Here is a 24168-nt window from a genome sequence, read left to right as displayed (position 1 = left end):
ATCGGCTAAAAACCTTCCAAGTTTGTCTTAAAATCGCACAATATCTAATTCTACTCCATGGATTTTTCTTAAAAAGCTATATGTTGGTGATACCTGAATTTGATAATATGAAATAATCAAACAGTCACCGACGTTGTTTTTTGTCTAATAATTTATTTACCTTTTTGTTGGGTAAAACGTCAAAAATAAACGTTATGCGGCCTGCAATACAAGCACATTACGATTATTTTAACGTTGTATTGGATTTTTTTCAAAAACCCACTACTTGGAATTTTGTTAACCGTAAGAACGAAGTCTGTAACCCTCTCGTTAATTTGTATCGTAAAACAGAAATTAATGTACCAACAAAATATATTTTTTTTAAAAAAGAAGTTATATTTTTGTTTTGTTTTTAACACAATTGGCTTTCGTGCATAGTATTTGTAAGACAATACTAATTTGTTAATATGTGTGTATGACATTTGGGATGTATAAGTACCTGGCCACGTCCACTTGTATTTTTGTCCATCTGATGAGTTAAACCTTTTTCAACTGATTTTTATAGTTCGTTCTTATGTTGTACTGTTATACCACTGTCCCAGGTTAGGGGGAGGGTTGGGATCCCGCTAACATGTTTAACCCCGCCACATTATTTATGTATGTGCCTGTCCAAAGTCAGGAGCCTGTAATTTAGTGGTTGTTGTTTGTTTATGTGTTACATATTTGTTTTTCGTTCATTTTTTTTTTTTACATAAATAAGGCCGTTAGTTTTCTCGTTTGAATTGTTTTACATTGTCTTATCGGGGCCTTTTATAGCTGACAATGCGGTATGGGCTTTGCTCATTGTTGAAGGCCGTACGGTGACCTATGGTTGTTAATGTCTGTGTCACTTTGGTCTTTTGTGGATAGTTGTCTCATTGGCAATCATACCACATCTTCTTTTTTATATTGAATTCGCAATTGCTAAAAAAAGAAACGACAAACAGCAGAATGCATAGACAGCTGAAGACTGAGCAACATAAATCCAAATAAAAACTTGGTGGTATCAATTAACGAACACATCAAAATAAGACAGTTGTCTTAAATGTACTGTTGCAAAACAAAAACATTATATATTCAAAAACAAAAATAAACCACAAATTTAATTCCCTACCACCATGATGTTTTCGAGGTAATCCTTTAAATTATTCTTGTATTTGTAAGCAATTCAATACTGGTTGTTTAATGATTTTTATGATTTGTGTATATCATCTAAAATGTATACAAAATGTAATTTAGACAGAAACTATCAGACAAAAACAAATCAATGAAAGTTACAATGTTGATACTACGTAACAGGTGTAATAATCCATGTGTAGTTTATAAATTAACTCATTCATAATCATGCACGAAACTAATGTATATTTTTTCTTCTTCTACTGAATGCATATATGTGCTTATTCAATATTTAAGCTGCTATATTTAACTGTATTATGTATTTTATTTTGTATGTATTTTTGTCCGTTTTCTATTTGTATTAATAGTTTTTGAAGGCCTCATGGAAGATTAACATGTAATTGTTAAATGTGTTACCTTCGTTAAATAAAGAATTTTATTATTATTATTATTATTATGTGTTGATTAAAAACAAACCCTCGGTAAGTATGTTTCTTTCCATTATATTGATTGTATTACCTATTGTACATTTGCTAAGCAATATCAAACAGGGCAAACTCGTGAAAATCTAAATAAGATCAAACACCATCAGGAAAAAGTAAAATCACAAAAAAATACTGAACTCAAAGGAAAATCAATTCGCAAAGTCCATAATCAATCGGCAAAATCAAATAACAAATCGCATCAAAAACGAATGGACAAGAATTACACGACCTCATGATTGTCTTTCCGATATTGTGTTACATCTAACCCCATGCCTTATCAATTTTGTATATGCATTGTGTCATAGATCAGTTGTATTCGTTCAGTTTAAAAGAGGGACGAAAGATACCAGAGGGACAGCCAAACTCATAAATCGACAATAAACTGTCAACTCTATTGCTAAAAATGAAAAGGACAAACAGACAAACAATAGTACACATACACATACACATACCACAACACAGAAAACTAAAGAATAAGCAACACGAACCCCACCAAAAACTAGGGGTAATCTCCAGTGCAGAATCTGCTCCACATGTGGCACCCGTCGTGTTGCTTATGAAATAACAAATCCGGTAAATAGTTTAATTTGGTAGGTCACTATACTTTATCAGTGATGACGTATTAATGTACAAAGTCTATGGAACTCATTCTTGAATTTCTATTCTTTATCAGTGATGACGTATTAATGTAAACAGTGTATGGAACTGATGCCTGAATTGCTATTCTTTATCAGTGATGACGTATTAATGTAAACAGTGTATAGAACTGATGCTTGAATTGCTATTCTTTATCAGTGATGAAGTATTAATGTATACAGTGTATAGAACTGATGCTTGAATTACTATTCTTTATCAGTGATGAAGTATTAATGTAAACAGTGTATAGAACTGATGCTTGAATTGCTATTCTTTATCAGTGATGAAGTATTAATGTAAACAGTGTATAGAACTGATGCTTGAATTGCTATTCTTTATCAGTGATGAGTATTAATGTAAACAGTGTATAGAACTGATGCTTAAATTGCTATTCTTTATCAGTGATGAAGTATTAATGTAAACAGTGTATAGAACTGATGCTTGAATTGCTATTCTTTATCAGTGATGAGTATTAATGTAAACAATGTATAGAACTGATGCTTGAATTGCTATTCTTTATCAGTGATGAGTATTAATGTAAACAGTGTATAGAACTGATGCTTGAATTGCTATTCTTTATCAGTGATGACGTATTAATGTAAACAGTGTATAGAACTGATGCTTAAATTGCTATTCTTTATCAGTGATGAAGTATTAATGTAAACAGTGTATAGAACTGATGCTTGAATTGCTATTCTTTATCAGTGATGAAGTATTAATGTAAACAATGTATAGAACTGATGCTTGAATTGCTATTCTTTATCAGTGATGAAGTATTAATGTAAACAGTGTATAGAACTGATGCTTGAATTGCTATTCTTTATCAGTGATGAAGTATTAATGTAAACAGTGTATAGAACTGATGCTTGAATTGCTATTCTTTATCAGTGATGACGTATTAATGTAAAGTGTATAGAACTGATGCTTAAATTGCTATTCTTTATCAGTGATGAGTATTAATGTAAACAGTGTATAGAACTGATGCTTGAATTGCTATTCTTTATCAGTGATGAAGTATTAATGTAAACAGTGTATAGAACTGATGCTTGAATTGCTATTCTTTATCAGTGATGAGTATTAATGTAAACAGTGTATAGAACTGATGCTTGAATTGCTATTCTTTATCAGTGATGAAGTATTAATGTAAACAGTGTATAGAACTGATGCTTGAATTGCTATTCTTTATCAGTGATGAAGTATTAATGTAAACAGTGTATAGAACTGATGCTTGAATTGCTATTCTTTATCGGTGATGGAATATTAATGTAAACAGTGTATAGAACTGATGCTTGAATTGCTATTCTTTATCAGTGATGAAGTATTAATGTAAACAGTGTAAAGAACTGATGCTTGAATTGCTATTCTTTATCAGTGATGAAGTATTAATGTAAACAGTGTATAGAACTGATGCTTGAATTGCTATTCTTTATCAGTGATGAAGTATTAATGTAAACAATGTATAGAACTGATGCTTGAATTGCTATTCTTTATCAGTGATTAAGTATTAATGTAAAAAGTGTATAGAACTGATGCTTGAATTGCTATTCTTTATCAGTGATGACGTATTAATGTAAACAATGTATAGAACTGATGCTTGAATTGCTATTCTTTATCAGTGATGACGTATTAATGTAAACAATGTATAGAACTGATGCTTGAATTGCTATTCTTTATCAGTGATGAAGTATTAATGTAAACAGTGTATAGAACTGATGCTTGAATTGCTATTCTTTATCAGTGATGAGTATTAATGTAAACAATGTATAGAACTGATGCTTGAATTGCTATTCGTTATCAGTGATGAAGTATTAATGTAAACAGTGTATAGAACTGATGCTTAAATTGCTATTCTTTATCAGTGATGAAGTATTAATGTAAACAGTGTATAGAACTGATGCTTGAATTGCTATTCTTTATAAGTGATGAAGTATTAATGTAAACAATGTATAGAACTGATGCTTGAATTGCTATTCTTTATCAGTGATGAAGTATTAATGTAAACAGTGTATAGAGCTGATGCTTGAATTGCTATTCTTTATCAGTGATGAAGTATTAATGTAAACAATGTATAGAACTGATGCTTAAATTGCTATTCTTTATCAGTGATGAAGTATTAATGTAAACAGTGTATAGAACTGATGCTTGAATTGCTATTCTTTATCAGTGATGACGTATTAATGTAAACAGTGTATAGAACTGATGCTTGAATTGCTATTCTTTATCAGTGATGAGTATTAATGTATACAGTGTATAGAACTGATGCTTGAATTGCTATTCTTTATCAGTGATGACGTATTAATGTAAACAGTGTATAGAACTGATGCTTGAATTGCTATTCTTTATCGGTGATGGAGTATTAATGTAAACAGTGTATAGAACTGATGCTTGAATTGCTATTCTTTATCAGTGATGGAGTATTAATGTAAACAATGTATAGAACTGATGCTTGAATTGCTATTCTTTATCAGTGATGAGGTATTAATGTAAACAGTGTATAGAACTGATGCTTGAATTGCTATTCTTTATCAGTGATGGAGTATTAATGTAAACAATGTATAGAACTGATGCTTGAATTGCTATTCTTTATCAGTGATGAGTATTAATGTAAACAATGTATAGAACTGATGCTTGAATTGCTATTCTTTATCAGTGATGAAGTATTAATGTAAACAGTGTATAGAACTGATGCTTGAATTGCTATTCTTTATCAGTAATGAGTATTAATGTAAACAGTGTATAGAACTGATGCTTGAATTGCTATTCTTTATCGGTGATGGAGTATTAATGTAAACAATGTATAGAACTGATGCTTGAATTGCTATTCTTTATCAGTGATGAGTATTAATGTAAACAATGTATAGAACTGATGCTTGAATTGCTATTCTTTATCAGTGATGAAGTATTAATGTAAACAGTGTATAGAACTGATGCTTGAATTGCTATTCTTTATCAGTGATGGAGTATTAATGTAAACAATGTATAGAACTGATGCTTGAATTGCTATTCTTTATCGGTGATGGAGTATTAATGTAAACAGTGTATAGAACTGATGCTTGAATTGCTATTCTTTATCAGTGATGAAGTATTAATGTAAACAGTGTATAGAACTGATGCTTGAATTGCTATTCTTTATCAGTGATGAAGTATTAATGTATACAGTGTATAGAACTGATGCTTGAATTGCTATTCTTTATCAGTGATGACGTATTAATGTACAAAGTCTATGGAACTGATGCTTGAATTGCTATTCTTTATCAGTGATGAAGTATTAATGTAAACAGTGTATAGAACTGATGCTTGAATTGCTATTCTTTATCAGTGATGACGTATTAATGTACAAAGTCTATGGAACTGATGCCTGAATTGCTATTCTTTATCAGTGATGAAGTATTAATGTAAACAATGTATAGAACTGATGCTTGAATTGCTATTCTTTATCAGTGATGACGTATTAATGTACAAAGTCTATGGAACTGATGCTTGAATTCCTATTCTTTATCAGTGATGAAGTATTAATGTAAACAGTGTATAGAACTGATGCTTGAATTGCTATTCTTTATCAGTGATGAGTATTAATGTAAACAATGTATAGAACTGATGCTTGAATTGCTATTCTTTATCAGTGATGAAGTATTAATGTAAACAGTGTATAGAACTGATGCTTGAATTGCTATTCTTTATCAGTGATGAAGTATTAATGTGAAAAATGTGTATAGAACTGATGCTTGAATTGCTATTCTTTATCAGTGATGGAGTATTAATGTAAACAGTGTATAGAACTGATGCTTGAATTGCTATTCTTTATCAGTGATGAAGTATTAATGTAAACAGTGTATAGAACTGATGCTTGAATTGCTATTCTTTATCAGTGATGAAGTATTAATGTAAACAGTGTATAGAACTGATGCTTGAATTGCTATTCTTTATCAGTGATGGAGTATTAATGTATACAGTGTATAGAACTGATGCTTGAATTGCTATTCTTTATCAGTGATGAGTATTAATGTAAACAGTGTATAGAACTGATGCCTGAATTGCTATTCTTTATCAGTGATGAGTATTAATGTAAACAATGTATAGAACTGATGCCTGAATTGCTATTCTTTATCAGTGATGAGTATTAATGTAAACAGTGTATAGAACTGATGCTTGAATTGCTATTCTTTATCAGTGATGAAGTATTAATGTAAACAGTGTATAGAACTGATGCTTGAATTGCTATTCTTTATCAGTGATGAGTATTAATGTAAACAGTGTATAGAACTGATGCTTGAATTGCTATTCTTTATCAGTGATGAAGTATTAATGTAAACAGTGTATAGAACTGATGCTTGAATTGCTATTCTTTATCAGTGATGAAGTATTAATGTAAACAGTGTATAGAACTGATGCTTGAATTGCTATTCTTTATCAGTGATGAAGTATTAATGTAAACAATGTATAGAACTGATGCTTGAATTGCTATTCTTTATCAGTGATTAAGTATTAATGTAAAAAGTGTATAGAACTGATGCTTGAATTGCTATTCTTTATCAGTGATGACGTATTAATGTAAACAATGTATAGAACTGATGCCTGAATTGCTATTCTTTATCGGTGATGACGTATTAATGTAAACAGTGTATAGAACTGATGCTTGAATTGCTATTCTTTATCAGTGATGACGTATTAATGTACAAAGTCTATGGAACTGATGCTTGAATTGCTATTCTTTATCAGTGATGAAGTATTAATGTAAACAGTGTATAGAACTGATGCTTGAATTGCTATTCTTTATCAGTGATGAGTATTAATGTAAACAATGTATAGAACTGATGCTTGAATTGCTATTCTTTATCAGTGATGAGTATTAATGTAAACAGTGTATAGAACTGATGCTTGAATTGCTATTCTTTATCAGTGATGAGTATTAATGTAAACAATGTATAGAACTGATGCCTGAATTGCTATTCTTTATCAGTGATGAGTATTAATGTAAACAATGTATAGAACTGATGCCTGAATTGCTATTCTTTATCAGTGATGAGTATTAATGTAAACAATGTATAGAACTGATGCCTGAATTGCTATTCTTTATCAGTGATGGAGTATTAATGTAAACAATGTATAGAACTGATGCTTGAATTGCTTTTCTTTATCAGTGATGACGTATTAATGTAAAGTGTATAGAACTGATGCTTAAATTGCTATTCTTTATCAGTGATGAAGTATTAATGTAAACAGTGTATAGAACTGATGCTTGAATTGCTATTCTTTATCAGTGATGGAGTATTAATGTAAACAGTGTATAGAACTGATGCTTGAATTGCTATTCTTTATCAGTGATGAAGTATTAATGTAAACAATGTATAGAACTGATGCCTGAATTGCTATTCTTTATCAGTGATGAAGTATTAATGTAAACAATGTATAGAACTGATGCTTGAATTGCTATTCTTTATCAGTGATGAAGTATTAATGTAAACAATGTATAGAACTGATGCTTGAATTGCTATTCTTTATCAGTGATGAAGTATTAATGTAAACAATGTATAGAACTGATGCTTGAATTGCTATTCTTTATCGGTGATGGAGTATTAATGTAAACAGTGTATAGAACTGATGCTTGAATTGCTATTCTTTATCAGTGATGAAGTATTAATGTAAACAATGTATAGAACTGATGCTTGAATTGCTATTCTTTATCAGTGATGAGTATTAATGTAAACAGTGTATAGAACTGATGCTTGAATTGCTATTCTTTATCGGTGATGAAGTATTAATGTAAACAGTGTATAGAACTGATGCTTGAATTGCTATTCTTTATCAGTGATGACGTATTAATGTAAACAATGTATAGAACTGATGCTTGAATTGCTATTCTTTATCAGTGATGAAGTATTAATGTAAACAATGTATAGAACTGATGCTTAAATTGCTATTCTTTATCAGTGATGAAGTATTAATGTAAACAATGTATAGAACTGATGCCTGAATTGCTATTCTTTATCAGTGATGAAGTATTAATGTAAACAATGTATAGAACTGATGCTTGAATTGCTTTTCTTTATCAGTGATGACGTATTAATGTAAACAATGTATAGAACTGATGCTTAAATTGCTATTCTTTATCAGTGATGAAGTATTAATGTAAACAATGTATAGAACTGATGCCTGAATTGCTATTCTTTATCAGTGATGAGTATTAATGTAAACAGTGTATAGAACTGATGCTTGAATTGCTATTCTTTATCAGTGATGAAGTATTAATGTAAACAATGTATAGAACTGATGCTTGAATTGCTATTCTTTATCAGTGATGAAGTATTAATGTAAACAATGTATAGAACTGATGCTTGAATTGCTATTCTTTATCAGTGATGAAGTATTAATGTAAACAATGTATAGAACTGATGCTTGAATTGCTATTCTTTATCAGTGATGAAGTATTAATGTAAACAATGTATAGAACTGATGCTTAAATTGCTATTCTTTATCAGTGATGAAGTATTAATGTAAACAATGTATAGAACTGATGCTTGAATTGCTATTCTTTATCAGTGATGAAGTATTAATGTAAACAATGTATAGAACTGATGCTTGAATTGCTATTCTTTATCAGTGATGAAGTATTAATGTACAAAGTCTATGGAACTGATGCTTGAATTGCTATACTTTATCAGTGATGGAGTATTAATGTATAGTCTAAGGAACTCATGCTTGAATTGCCTTACTTTATCAGTGATGGAGTATTAATGTACAAAGTCTATGGAACTCATGCTTGAATTGCTATACTTTATCAGTGATGGAGTATTAATGTATAGTCTAAGGAACTCATGCTTGAATTACCTTACTTTATCAGTGATGGAGTATTAATGTATTGTCTATAGAACTCATGCTTGAATTGGACACTTTGTCTGAGTGGATCAAAGATATTCGATCATGCATTTAGAAACGCATTCAAAAATTAAAGAACCTTAGTGAGCACGCTCACATACCCCACGTCCCCACATTGTCATTGGAGAAATTAAATAAGTGTAAGAAAAAAAATTGTATAAGAAAAAATATTGAATAATAATTTCCTGTCAATATGCACATCAACATAGTATGTCCTTATTATCTACAAAATTTCATGAAATTCTGTTGTGTGGTTTCAGAGGAGTTGAGATGACAAACTGTTGCAGAAGTACATTGAAGCAAGTAAGTTCAAAGAGATGTAACTCCTAGAAAAAAAATTGAATCGTAATTTCCTGTCGATATGCACATCTACATAGTATGTCCTTATTATCTTAAAAGGTTTCATGAAATTCTGTTGTGTAGTTTCAGAGGAGTTGCAATGACAAACTGTTGCAGTAGTACCTTAAAGCAAATAAGTTCAAAGAGATGTAACTCCTAGAAAAAAAATTGAATCGTAATTTTCTGTCGATATGCACATCTACATAGTATGTCCTTATTATCTTAAAAGGTTTCATGAAATTCTGTTGTGTAGTTTCAGAGGAGTTGCGATGACAAACTGTTGCAGTAGTACAATAAAGTAAATAAGTTCAAAGGGGGGTAACTCCTAGAAAAAAAATTGAATCGTAATTTCCTGTCGATATGCACATCTACATTGTATGTCCTTATTATCTAAAAAGGTTTCGTGAAATTCTGTTGTGTAGTTTCAGAGGAGTTGCGATGACAAACTGTTGCAGTAGTACATTAAGCAAATACGTTCAAAGGGGCGTAACTCTTATAAAAAAATTTGAATCGCAATTTCCTGTCGATATGCACAACTACATAGTATGTCCTTTTCATCTGAAAAGGTTTCGTGAAATTCTGTTGTGTGGTTTGAGAGGAGTTGCGATGACAAGAAACAGGACTGACGGACTGACGGACGGACGGACGGACTGACGGACGGACGGACTGACGGACGGACGGGTCAAAAACATTATACCCTCCGCAACTTCGTTGCGTGGGGTATAATTACTATGAGCACAGATTTACTAACCCTTTCAAGAATCCGGAGGTTGTGGATTCTTTTCCTCTTTACCTGACAAATATGTTGTTGTCTCAGCAGATTAAGCCTCCAATAATATTGTCTTCATATGTAAAAACTATTATTTGCAATGTCTCACATCAGAGCTTGAATAGAACCACTGATAATCCTACATATTCTTCTCTTGAACTGAATTTTAATGTGCGTATTGTTATGCGTTTACTTTTCTAAATTGACTAGAGGTATAGGGGGAGGGTTGAGATCTCACAAACATGTTTAACCCCGCCGCATTTTTGCGCCTGTCTCAAGTCAGGAGCCTCTGGCCTTTGTTAGTCTTGTATTATTTTAATTTTAGTTTCTTGTGTACAATTTGGAAATTAGTATGGCGTTCATTATCACTGAACTAGTATATATTTGTTTAGGGGCCAGTTGAAGGACGCCTCCGGGTGCAGGAATTTCTCGCTACATTGAAGACCTGTTGGTGACCTTCTGCTGGTCCGAGAACACAATTAATTCGTAGTGCATTTCTTTTAGAACATTAATGAAAATTAAAAAAATCCCACCTGCGCTTTCTCAATGAAATTCTTACAGTGTGTTGTACTACTTTTGGGACAAATTATATCAAAATTATAGAAAACTTCATCGCCTCAAACTCAAAATATGGACAATTTTGTGTTTAGGGTGTCTTGAAATCTTTTGACAGCTTCCGAAGTGCTAATTTTTAACCTTTTTCAGCTGGACCGAATCACTACTTTCCTTTAAAATTCTGGACCCAATTTTTTTTACAGTGTAATTTCATCCCCCTACTTGCAATTTGAGGCATTGAACATGGAGAAATAAATTTGGAAGGGGTATAAAAATTATTGGCAAGTAACCCACTGTTAACACTAGGGACTATATTCGTGAACAACGAAAATCAAGGGACGACAATTGTGGTCTCGGACCTAATAGGATAGAAAGAGTTGACAAATCTTAAAAAAACTTGGTATGACCAAAGCTTAATTAATTATAACACTGCTTGCAAAGTTTCATAACAATGGGATATATATTATAGACAATATGTTAAATTCAATACTCATCTTTGCGTGTTAAATTTTGACGTTAAAATTGAATAATTTCAACTATCAACATTATGGGCTTTGAAAATTAAAATGTTGCAAAAAAATACTTTTTAAATGCCCTAATATATCATTTATTATGTACTTAAAGCAATAGAGTACTCATTTGATTTATCAGACTTAGCATAATTATTCAAAAGTGAAATTTATATCAGCCTGGACCTAAAAATTGAGGTTTTTCAATGAAAGGGGGCCTTACATGAAGATGTAATATTTTCCAGCAATTTTAAATTTGTGAAGCTTTTTTGTTATAAATAATCCTTGCATATGTATTGAATGTACTTTAAATGGAAAGAAAAGTCAAAAATAACATATCATATTAGTTTAAAAGGGTCTTAAGCCAAGTAAGACTGGGAAAAAATAAGGGTCAATTTAGGCCGTGCCACATATTTACATTTAAAAATGCATATTGAGGCTATAAGAAATAAAAAATTGTGTCTTTTTTATCATTTCTATACTCATGAGACATGATACAACAAATCTGAGCACAAAAAGGCTCTTGCAATTAACTTTTCTTACAGAGAGTATGGTCTGATACAAAGATTTTTGCCTTTTTAATGAAATACTTGAATGCAATTTTAGTCTCAACAGGCTTATATTTAAACCCCTTGCTATCCTACAGAAGAAAAAAAAGATATTATGTGAGATGGAACAGGTACAATAGATATTGTAAAGAGCTTTGGATACAAATTTAGTGAGGTCTTAATTGTGGACTTCAAATTTTATGTACCAAGAACCCCACTTTTGACTTAATCCAAACAGGGCGTTAGACAAGGGTCATTTATACAACACATTTTGTACATATTCTCTGAGATAATCTTCTTTTCTGTAGATTCTGAGTTCATAAACAAGTAAAAGAACTAGATAAAGGCCTAGAAACACAAGTATTGACACATGAAAACATGTCAGATAGAAAGTCAGGATGCCATGTATGCATCAATATTGAAAAAGCCTTAAAATGCCTATTTTGACCATAAAATGCCAAAATTAGTCATTTTTGCAGAAATTCTATAAAATAAAAGTTTAAATCCTTTAGTTTCATGCTATTTGACAAATTGACACCACCAAATCATTTAGGGAAGTTGCCAAATTACAGATTCTATTTTTACAGACTTCACCTCTTAGGTCCGAGAACACAATTAATTCGTAGTGCATTTCTTTTAGAACATTAATGAAAATTAAAAAAATCCCACCTGCGCTTTCTCAATGAAATTCTTACAGTGTGTTGTACTACTTTTGGGACAAATTATATCAAAATTATAGAAAACTTCATCGCCTCAAACTCAAAATATGGACAATTTTGTGTTTAGGGTGTCTTGAAATCTTTTGACAGCTTCCGAAGTGCTAATTTTTAACCTTTTTCAGCTGGACCGAATCACTACTTTCCTTTAAAATTCTGGACCCAATTTTTTTTACAGTGTAATTTCATCCCCCTACTTGCAATTTGAGGCATTGAACATGGAGAAATAAATTTGGAAGGGGTATAAAAATTATTGGCAAGTAACCCACTGTTAACACTAGGGACTATATTCGTGAACAACGAAAATCAAGGGACGACAATTGTGGTCTCGGACCTGCTGTTGTTTTATTCTATGGTCGGGTTGTTGTCTCTTTGGCACATTCCCAATTTCCATTCTCAATTTTATTTAACATCATTTACCTAGGATGAAATTTTACAAAATCACAAATCTGTCCTATCTTTTAGTATCAACATCAAAGAAAATTTACCGTCATTATACTGAATACCAAAGCTTCACAAAACTCCATATAGAGAACGATATACAGCTGGGTCATCAAAATGTTCGACTAAACATCTTTCTAAAGTACTGACTACTATTCTTTCTACAGTTAAAGATAGGCTTCAAAAATATTGTGATGAGATATATTCTACCAGTGGTGTTAACCAGATGTGGTTTCTCAAAATTCGAAAGATCTACTGCTTTGCAACAATATAAAGACTTTTGATTTTTCTACGCTTCACACTACTATTCCCAATGCTCAGTTGAAAGATCATCTTCAACATCTCATTTAACAGAAATTTTCCTATAAAAATTGCAATCGAATATACAAATGCCTTGTTTTGGGTTACAATAATTCATATTTTGTGAAGAACCACACTGAATCTACCAGAAAATATACTGAAGATGACATTATCGAAATGATCAACTTTATGATCGACTTTATATTTGTTGAGTTTGGAGGATTGATATTTCAACACAGTCAGTATTTCAATGGAAACTAATTGTGCACCTATGGTATAATTCAGGACACACCTACCCCTACCATGCCTACACTATTGGAATTAAATCAAATCATTGTAAATAATAATGAATTTTATTAAGGAAATTGTTGAACATATTGCACATAGTATAGCACTGATTGTATACCTTTATAATAAATCATCTTAATCATAACAACTAGAAGGGATAAAAACACATATGATATTTCAATTTCAAATGTTTTAAGACAGGTGATTGGCTCTTGTTATGAGACTGTTCAAATTCCTGATGACAATGTCTACATTTGTAAAGATACAAAAATTCATTTTGACATTCATACACATAATATTGAAATTTAGTTTAATAAGATTTAAATATCATTTAGTTTAATAAGATTATCATTTAGTAAATTCATCAATATTAATTTCCAAGCTTCAATGTTTAATTTAACAACAACAAAACAATGGTCCATATAGAATATATATAAAATGAATTATTTTGTGACACATTAACAAAGACCAGCAATTTAAATGTTTTAAAACACAGACCATATCTGTTGGCATGGTTCTGACTCTTATTACATTCAATGACTAGACATTTCCATTCAATCATTTAAGATTTGCTTATCATATACCCTAGAATGACATCATGGTGGAATGCAATGTTTTTTTCATCTTTCATTATAAGGGAGGAGGTCTAGTATGGGCTTATTTTGACCCTGATTCTGACCTAAAATTTGAAGTTCATATCATCAAAGTTTTTTGACATTTATGAAATACTTTTAAAAAAGCGTCTTCTTCAGTTTATCTAAATGTACACTTAAACATTAAATTCTCTCAAATATGCCACAAAAGGTTACTTTTCAGGCATTTTTTTCCCTAAAGGGAAGTGGCCCCATTCATGTTATGTCTCAATCTTTACACATGCTATGCATCATCATCAAATACAACATATATTCAAACCCGGCCATATTACACAAAAATATCTAGAATTAGCACATATTTTACAATTTTGAAGATTTCAGTAATTTTGCAGGAATCAATGCTGCTAGTACCTGATGCATGTACAATTAAATGTAAAAAAAAAAGTCACAATTTTGTGAATTAAAAAAAAAGTATTCTTTACAATAAATAATTAAAACTTTACATTTAAACAAATTTTTAAAATGCTAGTTTTGGTCAAAAAGTGGTCTGACAGGCTCTACTCCTTTGAATACAGTACATCAATATTTGAAGGAAGCAATGCAAAATTTGACATATAAATTCCAAAAGAATGAGAAATGAATACTGTTACTTCATAATACTCTAGTAACATAAGCTACTCCTTAACAAAAATTGACTTTAGGTCTTTGAACAACATTGAGCCTATAACCATCTTTTCACAATTAACAGTCAGTTTAGCTGAGTCATCAGTTTGTTTAATAATAATTAATGTCAATGTATTAGAAGCCACAGTCTGGGCAGCAAACTGGTAAAGTTGTGTATTTTGTGAGGGTATCTGTATCACGTTAGCCACTGTGTGCACACATTTACATATGCTGGCAGAATCACGTTTATTTTCTGGAAGTTTTACCGTTCCTGAATTCTCATTCATACCCCCAAGTTTCCCTACAATTAAAATATAAATCTATACACTGAATATTTTATCTGCTGAGATACCTAGAATTAAAATATAAGTCTATACACTGAATAGTTTATCTGCTGAGATACCTACAATTAAAATATAAGTCTATACACTGAATATTTTATCTGCTGAGATACCTACAATCAAAATATAAATCTTTACACTGAATAGTTTATCTACTGAGATACCTACAATTAAAATATAAAATCTATACACTGAATAGTTTATCTGCTGAGATACCTACAATTAAAATATAAGTCTATACACTAAATAGTTTATCTGCTGAGATACCTAGAATTAAAATATAAATCTATACACTGAATAGTTTATCTACTGAGATACCTACAATCAAAATATAAATCTATACACTGAATGGTTTATCTACTGAGATACCTACAATTAAAATATAAATCTATACACTGAATAGTTTATCTACTGAGATACCTACAATCAAAATATAAATCTATACACTGAATAGTTTATCTGCTGAGATTCCTACAATTAAAATATAAGTCTATACACTGAATAGTTTATCTACTGAGATATCTACAATCAAAATATAAATCTATACACTGAATGGTTTATCTACTGAGATACCTACAATCAAAATATAAATCTATACACTGAATAGTTTATCTGCTGAGATTCCTACAATTAAAATATAAGTCTATACACTGAATAGTTTATCTACTGAGATATCTACAATCAAAATATAAATCTATACACTGAATGGTTTATCTACTGAGATACCTACAATCAAAATATAAATCTATACACTGAATAGTTTATCTACTGAGATACCTACAATCAAAATATAAATCTTTACACTGAATAGTTTATCTGCTGAGATACTGGAATAGCAATTTTACAATTTAGTATTGAATTAAGTTTAAAATCTAGGACAAGGTCAAATTACAAATTTTTTTAATCCTTCAAATCAAACCGAGAATACTTTGTGGTCAAGGATCTTTAGGAAGAGACCATGACTTGAAAATTTGACCATTGCCTGACTGTTGTACAGTATATAAAAGTTTTGTTTAATACAAAATTTGTTACCATGAGAAAGTTAATTCTAAATTCTGTGTTAAATTCTATAACTAATGTATGAAAATTTTCACTATCTCTAAAATATTATTCTTACCTTGTTGTGAAGTAAATTCTCCCTCGCTCATAGTATGTGGCTGTAACAGTTCTCCTACAGGAGCCGTTATGCTTACATTAAATTTTTGGTCTGTAGTACACAAGTCAAATTTGGCAGGTTGTGTTGTGTCGTTAAAGTTTATAGAGAAAACAGCAGTTGTTGTGGCTCCTTCACCTAGTGAGTCTGAAAACAAGATTATTTTATAACATTTGTGTATCCCAGCTTTAAGTATTCTGTATGTAGGAGGTTGAAGAAAAGTAAGTGTTAAACTCCTTCACATTATATTTCAAGCTGTTCTATTTGTAGTTGCAGTGAGAAACTTAGAATTTTATTCATTGCCATTATGTGTAAGACTATAGAAGTGTTCTGAAAAGGTGATGTTAAATTAAATCTGGATTCAAATTTCAAAAATCACACTGGTTTGTAATTCTTATCTATATACATGTAGAAACTTTTCTGCTAATTAAAAGTTGTGGGAACCTGAAAGTAATAAATACAATATACCAACCTATTTCAGGGAAATCTTGTATTTCCATTCCAGGCTGAAGTTTCTAGAATATAAGGATAGAAAGGTACACATAATCAAATGCAATATTTATGTAACAGTTTTTTTCATTGGCTAAAAGTTACCGCCTAATCCACAGTTGACCAGGCGTAACTAAGGAGGGACCCGCAGTTTTGAATTGATTGGATCAACCAATAATGTTCGATTACTACATAATTATCGAAAATAAATACTTCAAACTCTCCGTTTTAATGTGATTTTATCCAAATTTGAAGCATAGTGGTAACGTAATAACCTCCAGTTTGTAAGTTTTCATTTGTATGACGTCACGTTTAGTTACAATGTCTTTGTGCCAAAATCTTTCATGAAGATAAGCAGAATTTGTTTTGTATGTCAAATGTATACATTTTTTTAAGCTCGAACATATTATTTCTTTTTGTAAATTGAAGAGTTGCCATCGTCAATTTTGATTTCGCTACACGTCGCCAGTAAAACTGTATTTGCAACTGTCAAATCGACAATTGAGGGTGGTAACTCTTTAACTACAGTACTATTATACTTTAATTTGTCATGTTTCAAGCTTTTCATGTCATTACTTAGTTTTCATTTATTTTGATTAGTTAAGTTCATGTGAATTAAACAGATATTTTACACAATTTCACCTTTTAAAATGAAAAAAATAAATTTATCATGTAAACCCTTGACTGTCCCTCTTGAATTCATCTTATATCTTCTCTCAATATAACATTGCGTCATACTTATTTTTATAATTATATACTCACTTTGTCACCAATTTTGATGGCAGATATTGCATCATCTTTATTATTAGTAAAAACAAGTTCTATAGACACCATTTTTGGAGAAAAGACAGATATAGTCCTTGTAAATTTATATGATACACATAATCCATTTCCTGATATCTTGTTCAGTAACTCATAAGTCTTCGGTACAATCTGAGGAGGCTGCACAAACTGAAACAAAAATTTAAATTAGGTAAAACTTTTAGGGAAAAAGAGCTGTCATGAACCCATGATACGCCTGTCCCAAACTGAACAGTTTTCAACAATTTTCCAACTAAAAACTCCACACAAAGACATATAAAATAAATTTAAACAAGAGGCTGTCACAACGACAGCAAACCGGATTTATTAACATTTATTTGTGTCCTGGCAATATCACAAGAACCATTACTCCTGAACGGTAAAAGTCAAAATCGTCATTATTGAACTTGACCTCTATTTTGTCATCAGTAACAACATATAAAAATTTCAAAAGCTTTGGTTGAATGGTTCATGAGAAAATGCACGGACACGACTGGAAACACCATTTTTCAATCTTTCAAGAACCATAACTCGTAAACGGTAAAAGTCAAAATCGTCATTATTGAACTTGACCTCTATTTTGTCATCAGTAACAACATATTAAAATTTGGGAAGCTTTGGTAGAACAGTTCATGCGTAAATGCATGGACACGACTGGAAACTCCATTTTTCAATCTTTCAAGAACCATAACTCCTGAAAGGTAAAAGTCAAAATCGTCATTATTGAACTTGACCTCAATTTTGTCATCCGTAACAAGATATTAAAATTTGGGAAGCTTTGATAGAACAGTTCATGCGTAAATGCACGGACACAACTGAAAACTCCATTTTTCAATCTTTCAAGAACCATAACTCCTGAAAGGTAAAAGTTAAAATCGCCATTATTGAACTTGACCTTCATTTAGTTGTCAGTAACAACATATTAAAATTTTAAAAGCTTTGGTTGAACGGTTCATGAGTTAATGCACGGACAACATTTGATTGCCGCCCGCCCGACCGACCGGCTGCCCGCTGTACATCCCCAAATCAATTACCGACATTTTTGTCACAAAAATCCAGTTAAAAAGGGAGCTAATTCAAAAGATGAACAAATCAGTAAAGTTTCAAAATAACTTCTAAAAGTTTTTGAGTTATTGTCTGAAATACTGGAAATTCCACCCTTTGTGTGAAAATAGTCCCAATATACCACAAGAGTGCACACGCTGAAATGTCTCGCCTTCTATACTAATCATTGATATTATGTTGATAGTCCTAAGTATAAAGCTAAGCTTTATTACAACTGTCACATAAACTTAACATTAACCAAGATAACTAAACATAGACCAATGAACCTTGAAAATGAGGTCAAGGTCAGATGAACAATGCCAGGCAGACATGTACAGCTAACAATGCTTCCATACAACATATATAGTTGACCTATTACTTATAGTTTAAGACAAATAGACCAAAACACAAAAACTTAGCACTGTGCAATGAACCGTGAAAATGAGGTCACGGTCAAATAAAACCTGTGCGACTGACATAAAGATCATAAAATATTTCCATACACCAAATATAGTTGACCTATGGCATATAGCATTAGATAAAAAAACCAAAACTCAAAAACTTAACTTTGACCACTGAACCATGAAAATGAGGTCAAGGTCACATGACATCTGCCCGCTAGACATGTACACTTAACAATCATTCCATACAACAAATATAGTAGACCTATTGCATATGGTATGAGAAAAACAGACCAAAACACAAAAATTTAACTATAACCACTGAACCATGAAAATGAGGTCAAGGTCAGATGACACCTGCCAGTTGGACATGTACACCTTACAGTCCTTCCATACACCGAATATACTAGCCCTATTGCTTATAGTATCTGAGATATGGACTTGACCACCAAAACTTAACCTTGTTCACTGATCCATGAAATGAGGTCGAGGTCAAGTGAAAACTGTCTGACAGACACGAGGACCTTGCAAGGTACGCACATATCAAATATATATATCCTATTACTTATAATAAGAGAGAATTCAACATTACAAAAAATTTGAACTTTTTTTTCAAGTGGTCACTGAACCATAAAAATGAGGTCAAGGACATTGGACATGTGACTGACGGAAACTTCGTAACATGGAGCATCTATATACAAAGTATGAAGCATCCAGGTCTTCCACCTTCTAAAATATAAAGCTTTTAAGAAGTGAGCTAACGCTGCCGCCGTAGCCGCCGCCGCCGGAACACTATCCCTATGTCGAGCTTTCTGCAACAAAAGTTGCAGGCTCGACAAAAACAGACCAAAACACAAAAATTTAACTATAACCACCGAACCATGAAAATGAGGTCAAGGTCAGATGACACCTGCCAGTTGGACATGTACACCTTACAGTCCTTCCATACACTGAATATACTAGCCCTATTGCTTATAGTATCTGAGATATGGACTTGACCACCAAAACTTAACCTTGTTCACTGATCCATGAAATAAGGTCGAGGTCAAGTGAAAACTATCTGACAGACATGAGGACCTTGCAAGGTACACACATATCAAATATAGTTATCCTATTACTTATAATAAGAGAGAATTCAACATTACAATAAATTTGAACTTTTTTTTCAAGTGGTCACTGAACCATGAAAATGAGGTCAAGGACATTGGACATGTGACTGATGGAAACTTTGTAACATGAGGCATCTATATACAAAGTATGAAGCATCCAGGTCTTCCACCTTCTAAAATATAAAGCTTTTAAGAAGTTAGCTAACACCGCCGCCATAGCCGCCGCCGCCGCCGCCGCCGGATCACTATCCCTATGTCGAGCTTTCTGCAACAAAAGTTGCAGGCTCGACAAAAACGTGAAATCAAAAATGTTTAAAAATAGAAAGAGAAGATATATCAATATATATAATTAAAAATTTAATAAGGTATCATGAAGTTTGTTCAAGGCTCTTTCAAGTTTTATAAAAGCCAGAAATCAATCAAAACTGGAAGAATCAAGCATCTTCTATGAATAAAATCCTATAACTTAGAAACTTAAATTCTTAAATTAATTAACATAAAAAAGGAGCTTACTTCAATATCTAAACTACAATTCATGAATGTTTCATAGACATGATGAAAGTGTTTTTGTGTTTATATTGTCTGACATGTTGACAATGGAGGGACAGACAACAGTATTCCATAATAAGTCCCCTCCAGGAGGTCATATTAAAACAGGCTGCCCTGCATTAGGAGTGGGTATTGGGCTTAAAATCACAGGCAGAAAAGTAACTTTTTGTAACACAAACACCATTCAATGAATAACTGCCCCCGAGAAACAAAATGGGTCATATTGGAGGGAAATTGTGATCAAAATATTTAAATATTGCATATCATGAATGTTCTTCAATAGTCTGGATTTAAAAGAACCAGGATTATAATTTAGTACGCCAGACGCACGTTTCGTCTACATAAGACTCATCAGTGACGCTCATATCAAAATAATTATAAAGCCAAACAAGTACAAAGTTGTAGAGCATTGAGGATCCAAAATTCCAAAAAGTTGTGCCAAATACGGCTAAGGTAATCTATGCCTGGGATAAGAAAATCCTTAGTTTTTTCCAAAAATTCAAAGTTTTGTACGCTATGTAAAAATTTTAAAGTCAATGAACCATGATGAGTGGGTGGGGCTTTATAATCTCCATGAAAACTCACTGTATAATCAAATATTAAGATTGTTTATTATTTGATCATTTCAAAAAATTGCTAAAAATAATAGAAACAGGTGCTAAAAAGTAGAAATAACATAATGTGTAAAACTCACGTTCATACTACTAGTTGCTGACATTCCTTTATCACTAATAGACATATTACTTAGGCTACCAGCCATACTGGGTGTCAACATGTCACCTGGTGTTCCTGTTGAACTGGTACCCCCATTAGGTCCAACTGTCAACATGGAAAACAATATATCACTCATAATGTGGATATAGTAAATATAAAATGATTGACATGGCACAATTCATTCAAAGTCAGTACTTTCAATACAAAAGTCCATTGACATTTTTTGTTAGTGTAAAAAAAATCAAAGCACTGTAAGCGCTGTAGGCAGTTAACCAAAAACAAAGGCAAACATAATTATGAAAACTGGCAATGTTGCTTCAATTCTTTTTCAAAGACTTAAAAGAACAAACATTTAACATTCATATATTGTACATATATGTTCATTAAATGAATTAATCATTAAATATTTTATCAAGGTTTTCAAAAGCAATGCATATATCAAGTATATTTTTTTCATGGTCATGAGTCTGCAGCAGTACAAGTTTGCAATGATTGCAGTTCTTCAAGTTGATAGTTAATGTTGGTATTAGTTGACTGTTAGTAGTTGACTTAAGCACGAGCTTGTAAAAGAATGAATGGACTTGCTTCCCTTGAAAGAAAACTGAGTTTGTGTTCTACAGTACAAAAGATATGAGACAAATGTTTACTACTACAGGGATCAAAGGTGAGGTCTGACTGACCTGCCCAAAGTAAATGTAAATGACAACCACCTTCACCCCAAGTCCATGATGTATAAGTTTGGAATAAAATGACAGGTAATTATATAACAGTTGGTCAAACATTCTTGGGCTGTTTTCTTTAAAATCAGCCATATTAAAATGAAAATTTTTATAGGACCAGAAATAATTCAAAATTCAAAATTAAGGTAAATTCTTCAAACCTACTAATTTTTTTCTATCAATAAAATTTTAAAATAAACAAGAAATAATTGAAACATAATGCTGTTAGGTCTAGCAAAGTGATATGCATATGTGACGCCTATGAGATTGACCTTGTATGTGATTCAATCTTTTTGAAATAACAAACAGGAATGAATATGGTTTAGGAGGTGGTATCTCAATCTTTCTGAAAACACTCACAAGAGGGGTGGGTTGCACTAGGGACTACCTTTATATTTCATTTGATTTTTTCTATTGTCCCATACATGAATATATATGGTTTAGTGGTAGGGATCTTGACCGTTATCAAGTTTCAAAACAAAAGGGAGTGGGGTGACCCCAGTGACTTCCCCTATATTTTATTTGATTTGTTATATTGTCCAATACATGAATATATATGGTTGAGGGTTGGGGATCTCATCTGTTTCCAAGTTATCAAACAGGATGGGGTAAGGTGACCCTAAGGACTCTCCCTATATTTCATTTGATTAGTTCTTTTGTCCCATACATGAATATATATGGTTGAATTTAAAGGTGGGGATCTCAACTGTTTCCAAGTTCGAGTGGTGGGATGACCGCAGGAACTCCCCCTATATTTCATTTAATTTAGAGATGGGTATCTCAACTACTTCCAAGTTCTCAAACAGGAGGGGTAGGGTGACTGTAGGGACTCCCCCTATATTTCATTTGATTTGTTATATAGTCCCATACACGAGTATATATGGTTAATGAGTGAGGATCTCGACTGTTTCCAAGTTTTCAAACAGGAGGGTGTACAGTGACCCTAGGGACTCCCCTTTAACTCATTTGATTTGTTATATTGTCCCGTACATGAATATATATGATCCAAGGGAGGGGATCTCGACTGTTTTTAAATTCTTAAACAGGAAGGGGTGGAGTGGCCCCACAAACTCCACCTATATTTCATATGATTTGTTATATTGTCCCATACATGAATACATATGGTTTAGGTTGGGGATCTCGACCATTTCCAAGTTCTCAAACAGGAGGGGTGGGATGACCCCCAGGGACTCCCCTATATTTCATTTGATTTATTATATATTCCCATACACGAATATATATGGTTTAGGGGTGGGTATCTCGACTCTTTCAAAGTTCCCAAACAGGAGGGGTGGGGTGACCCCAGGGACTCCCTGTATTTCATTTAATATGATTTATATGGTCCCATACATGAATAAATATGGTTTAGGGGTGGGGTGTCGACTGTTTCCAAGTTCTAAAACAGGAGGGGTTGGGTGATTCTAGGGCCTCCCCCTATATTTCATTTAATTAGTTATATAGTCCGATACATGAATGTATATGGTTGAGGGGTGGGGATCTCATCCGTTTCAAAGTTTTCAAACAGGAGGGGTAGAATGACCCAAAGGACTCCACCTATATATCATATGATTTGCTTACATTCAGGTATCATATAATCTAGTTGCACTATTTGTGAAAATAAAGTAAGAAAACTTCCAGCTATTTTAACTGACCCATCAAAATTGAGAAAAAAATACCCATTGAAATTTCAGTAATATGTTTACGGTACACTTAAAAAGCATCTAACATGCATTACCAACATTTATCACTGATAAAGAAAATGTATACTGCCGCCAGAATCATATATATTGTTAGATATACTGTTCCCAGCTGTCACATTCTATTGGATTTTGAAATTAAAATTTGTCAAAAAGTAATTTTGAGTTTCTGTACAAAATATTTTCTGCTTTTTCTTTCTTTTACATATATCTTTTAGTTTTCAATTCTAGTGTTTATATTTATTTACCATGCATAGATGTATTTCTTTACCTGTCTGGATTTTTTTTAGTTGATTTCC

At 32.0% G+C, this 24168-nt stretch overlaps 1 protein-coding gene across 7 annotated transcripts in view; it reads right to left on the bottom strand.

Moving 5' to 3' along the window:
* Positions 1 to 13642: 13642 nt before the first annotated feature.
* The window catches only part of LOC143071088 (AP-3 complex subunit beta-2-like), a 61506-nt gene continuing 50980 nt past the window's right edge, over positions 13643 to 24168 (bottom strand). For all 7 annotated transcript variants that reach the window (XM_076245177.1, XM_076245178.1, XM_076245179.1 and 4 more), the window contains 5 exons: positions 21434 to 21558; positions 17598 to 17786; positions 16819 to 16861; positions 16311 to 16493; positions 13643 to 15153 (listed from right to left, as the gene is read on the bottom strand). In XM_076245177.1, the coding sequence (XP_076101292.1) occupies positions 14864 to 15153; positions 16311 to 16493; positions 16819 to 16861; positions 17598 to 17786; positions 21434 to 21558 (830 nt within the window). In that variant the 3' untranslated portion in view covers positions 13643 to 14863. The remainder of the gene's footprint in view (positions 15154 to 16310; positions 16494 to 16818; positions 16862 to 17597; positions 17787 to 21433; positions 21559 to 24168) is intronic.

The sequence above is a fragment of the Mytilus galloprovincialis genome, chromosome 4 (genome assembly GCF_965363235.1).
Source record: "Mytilus galloprovincialis chromosome 4, xbMytGall1.hap1.1, whole genome shotgun sequence".
NCBI lineage: Eukaryota > Metazoa > Mollusca > Bivalvia > Mytilida > Mytilidae > Mytilus > Mytilus galloprovincialis.
Note: the sequence above shows the minus strand (reverse complement) of the source record. Positions and strands in the feature narration are given on the sequence as shown.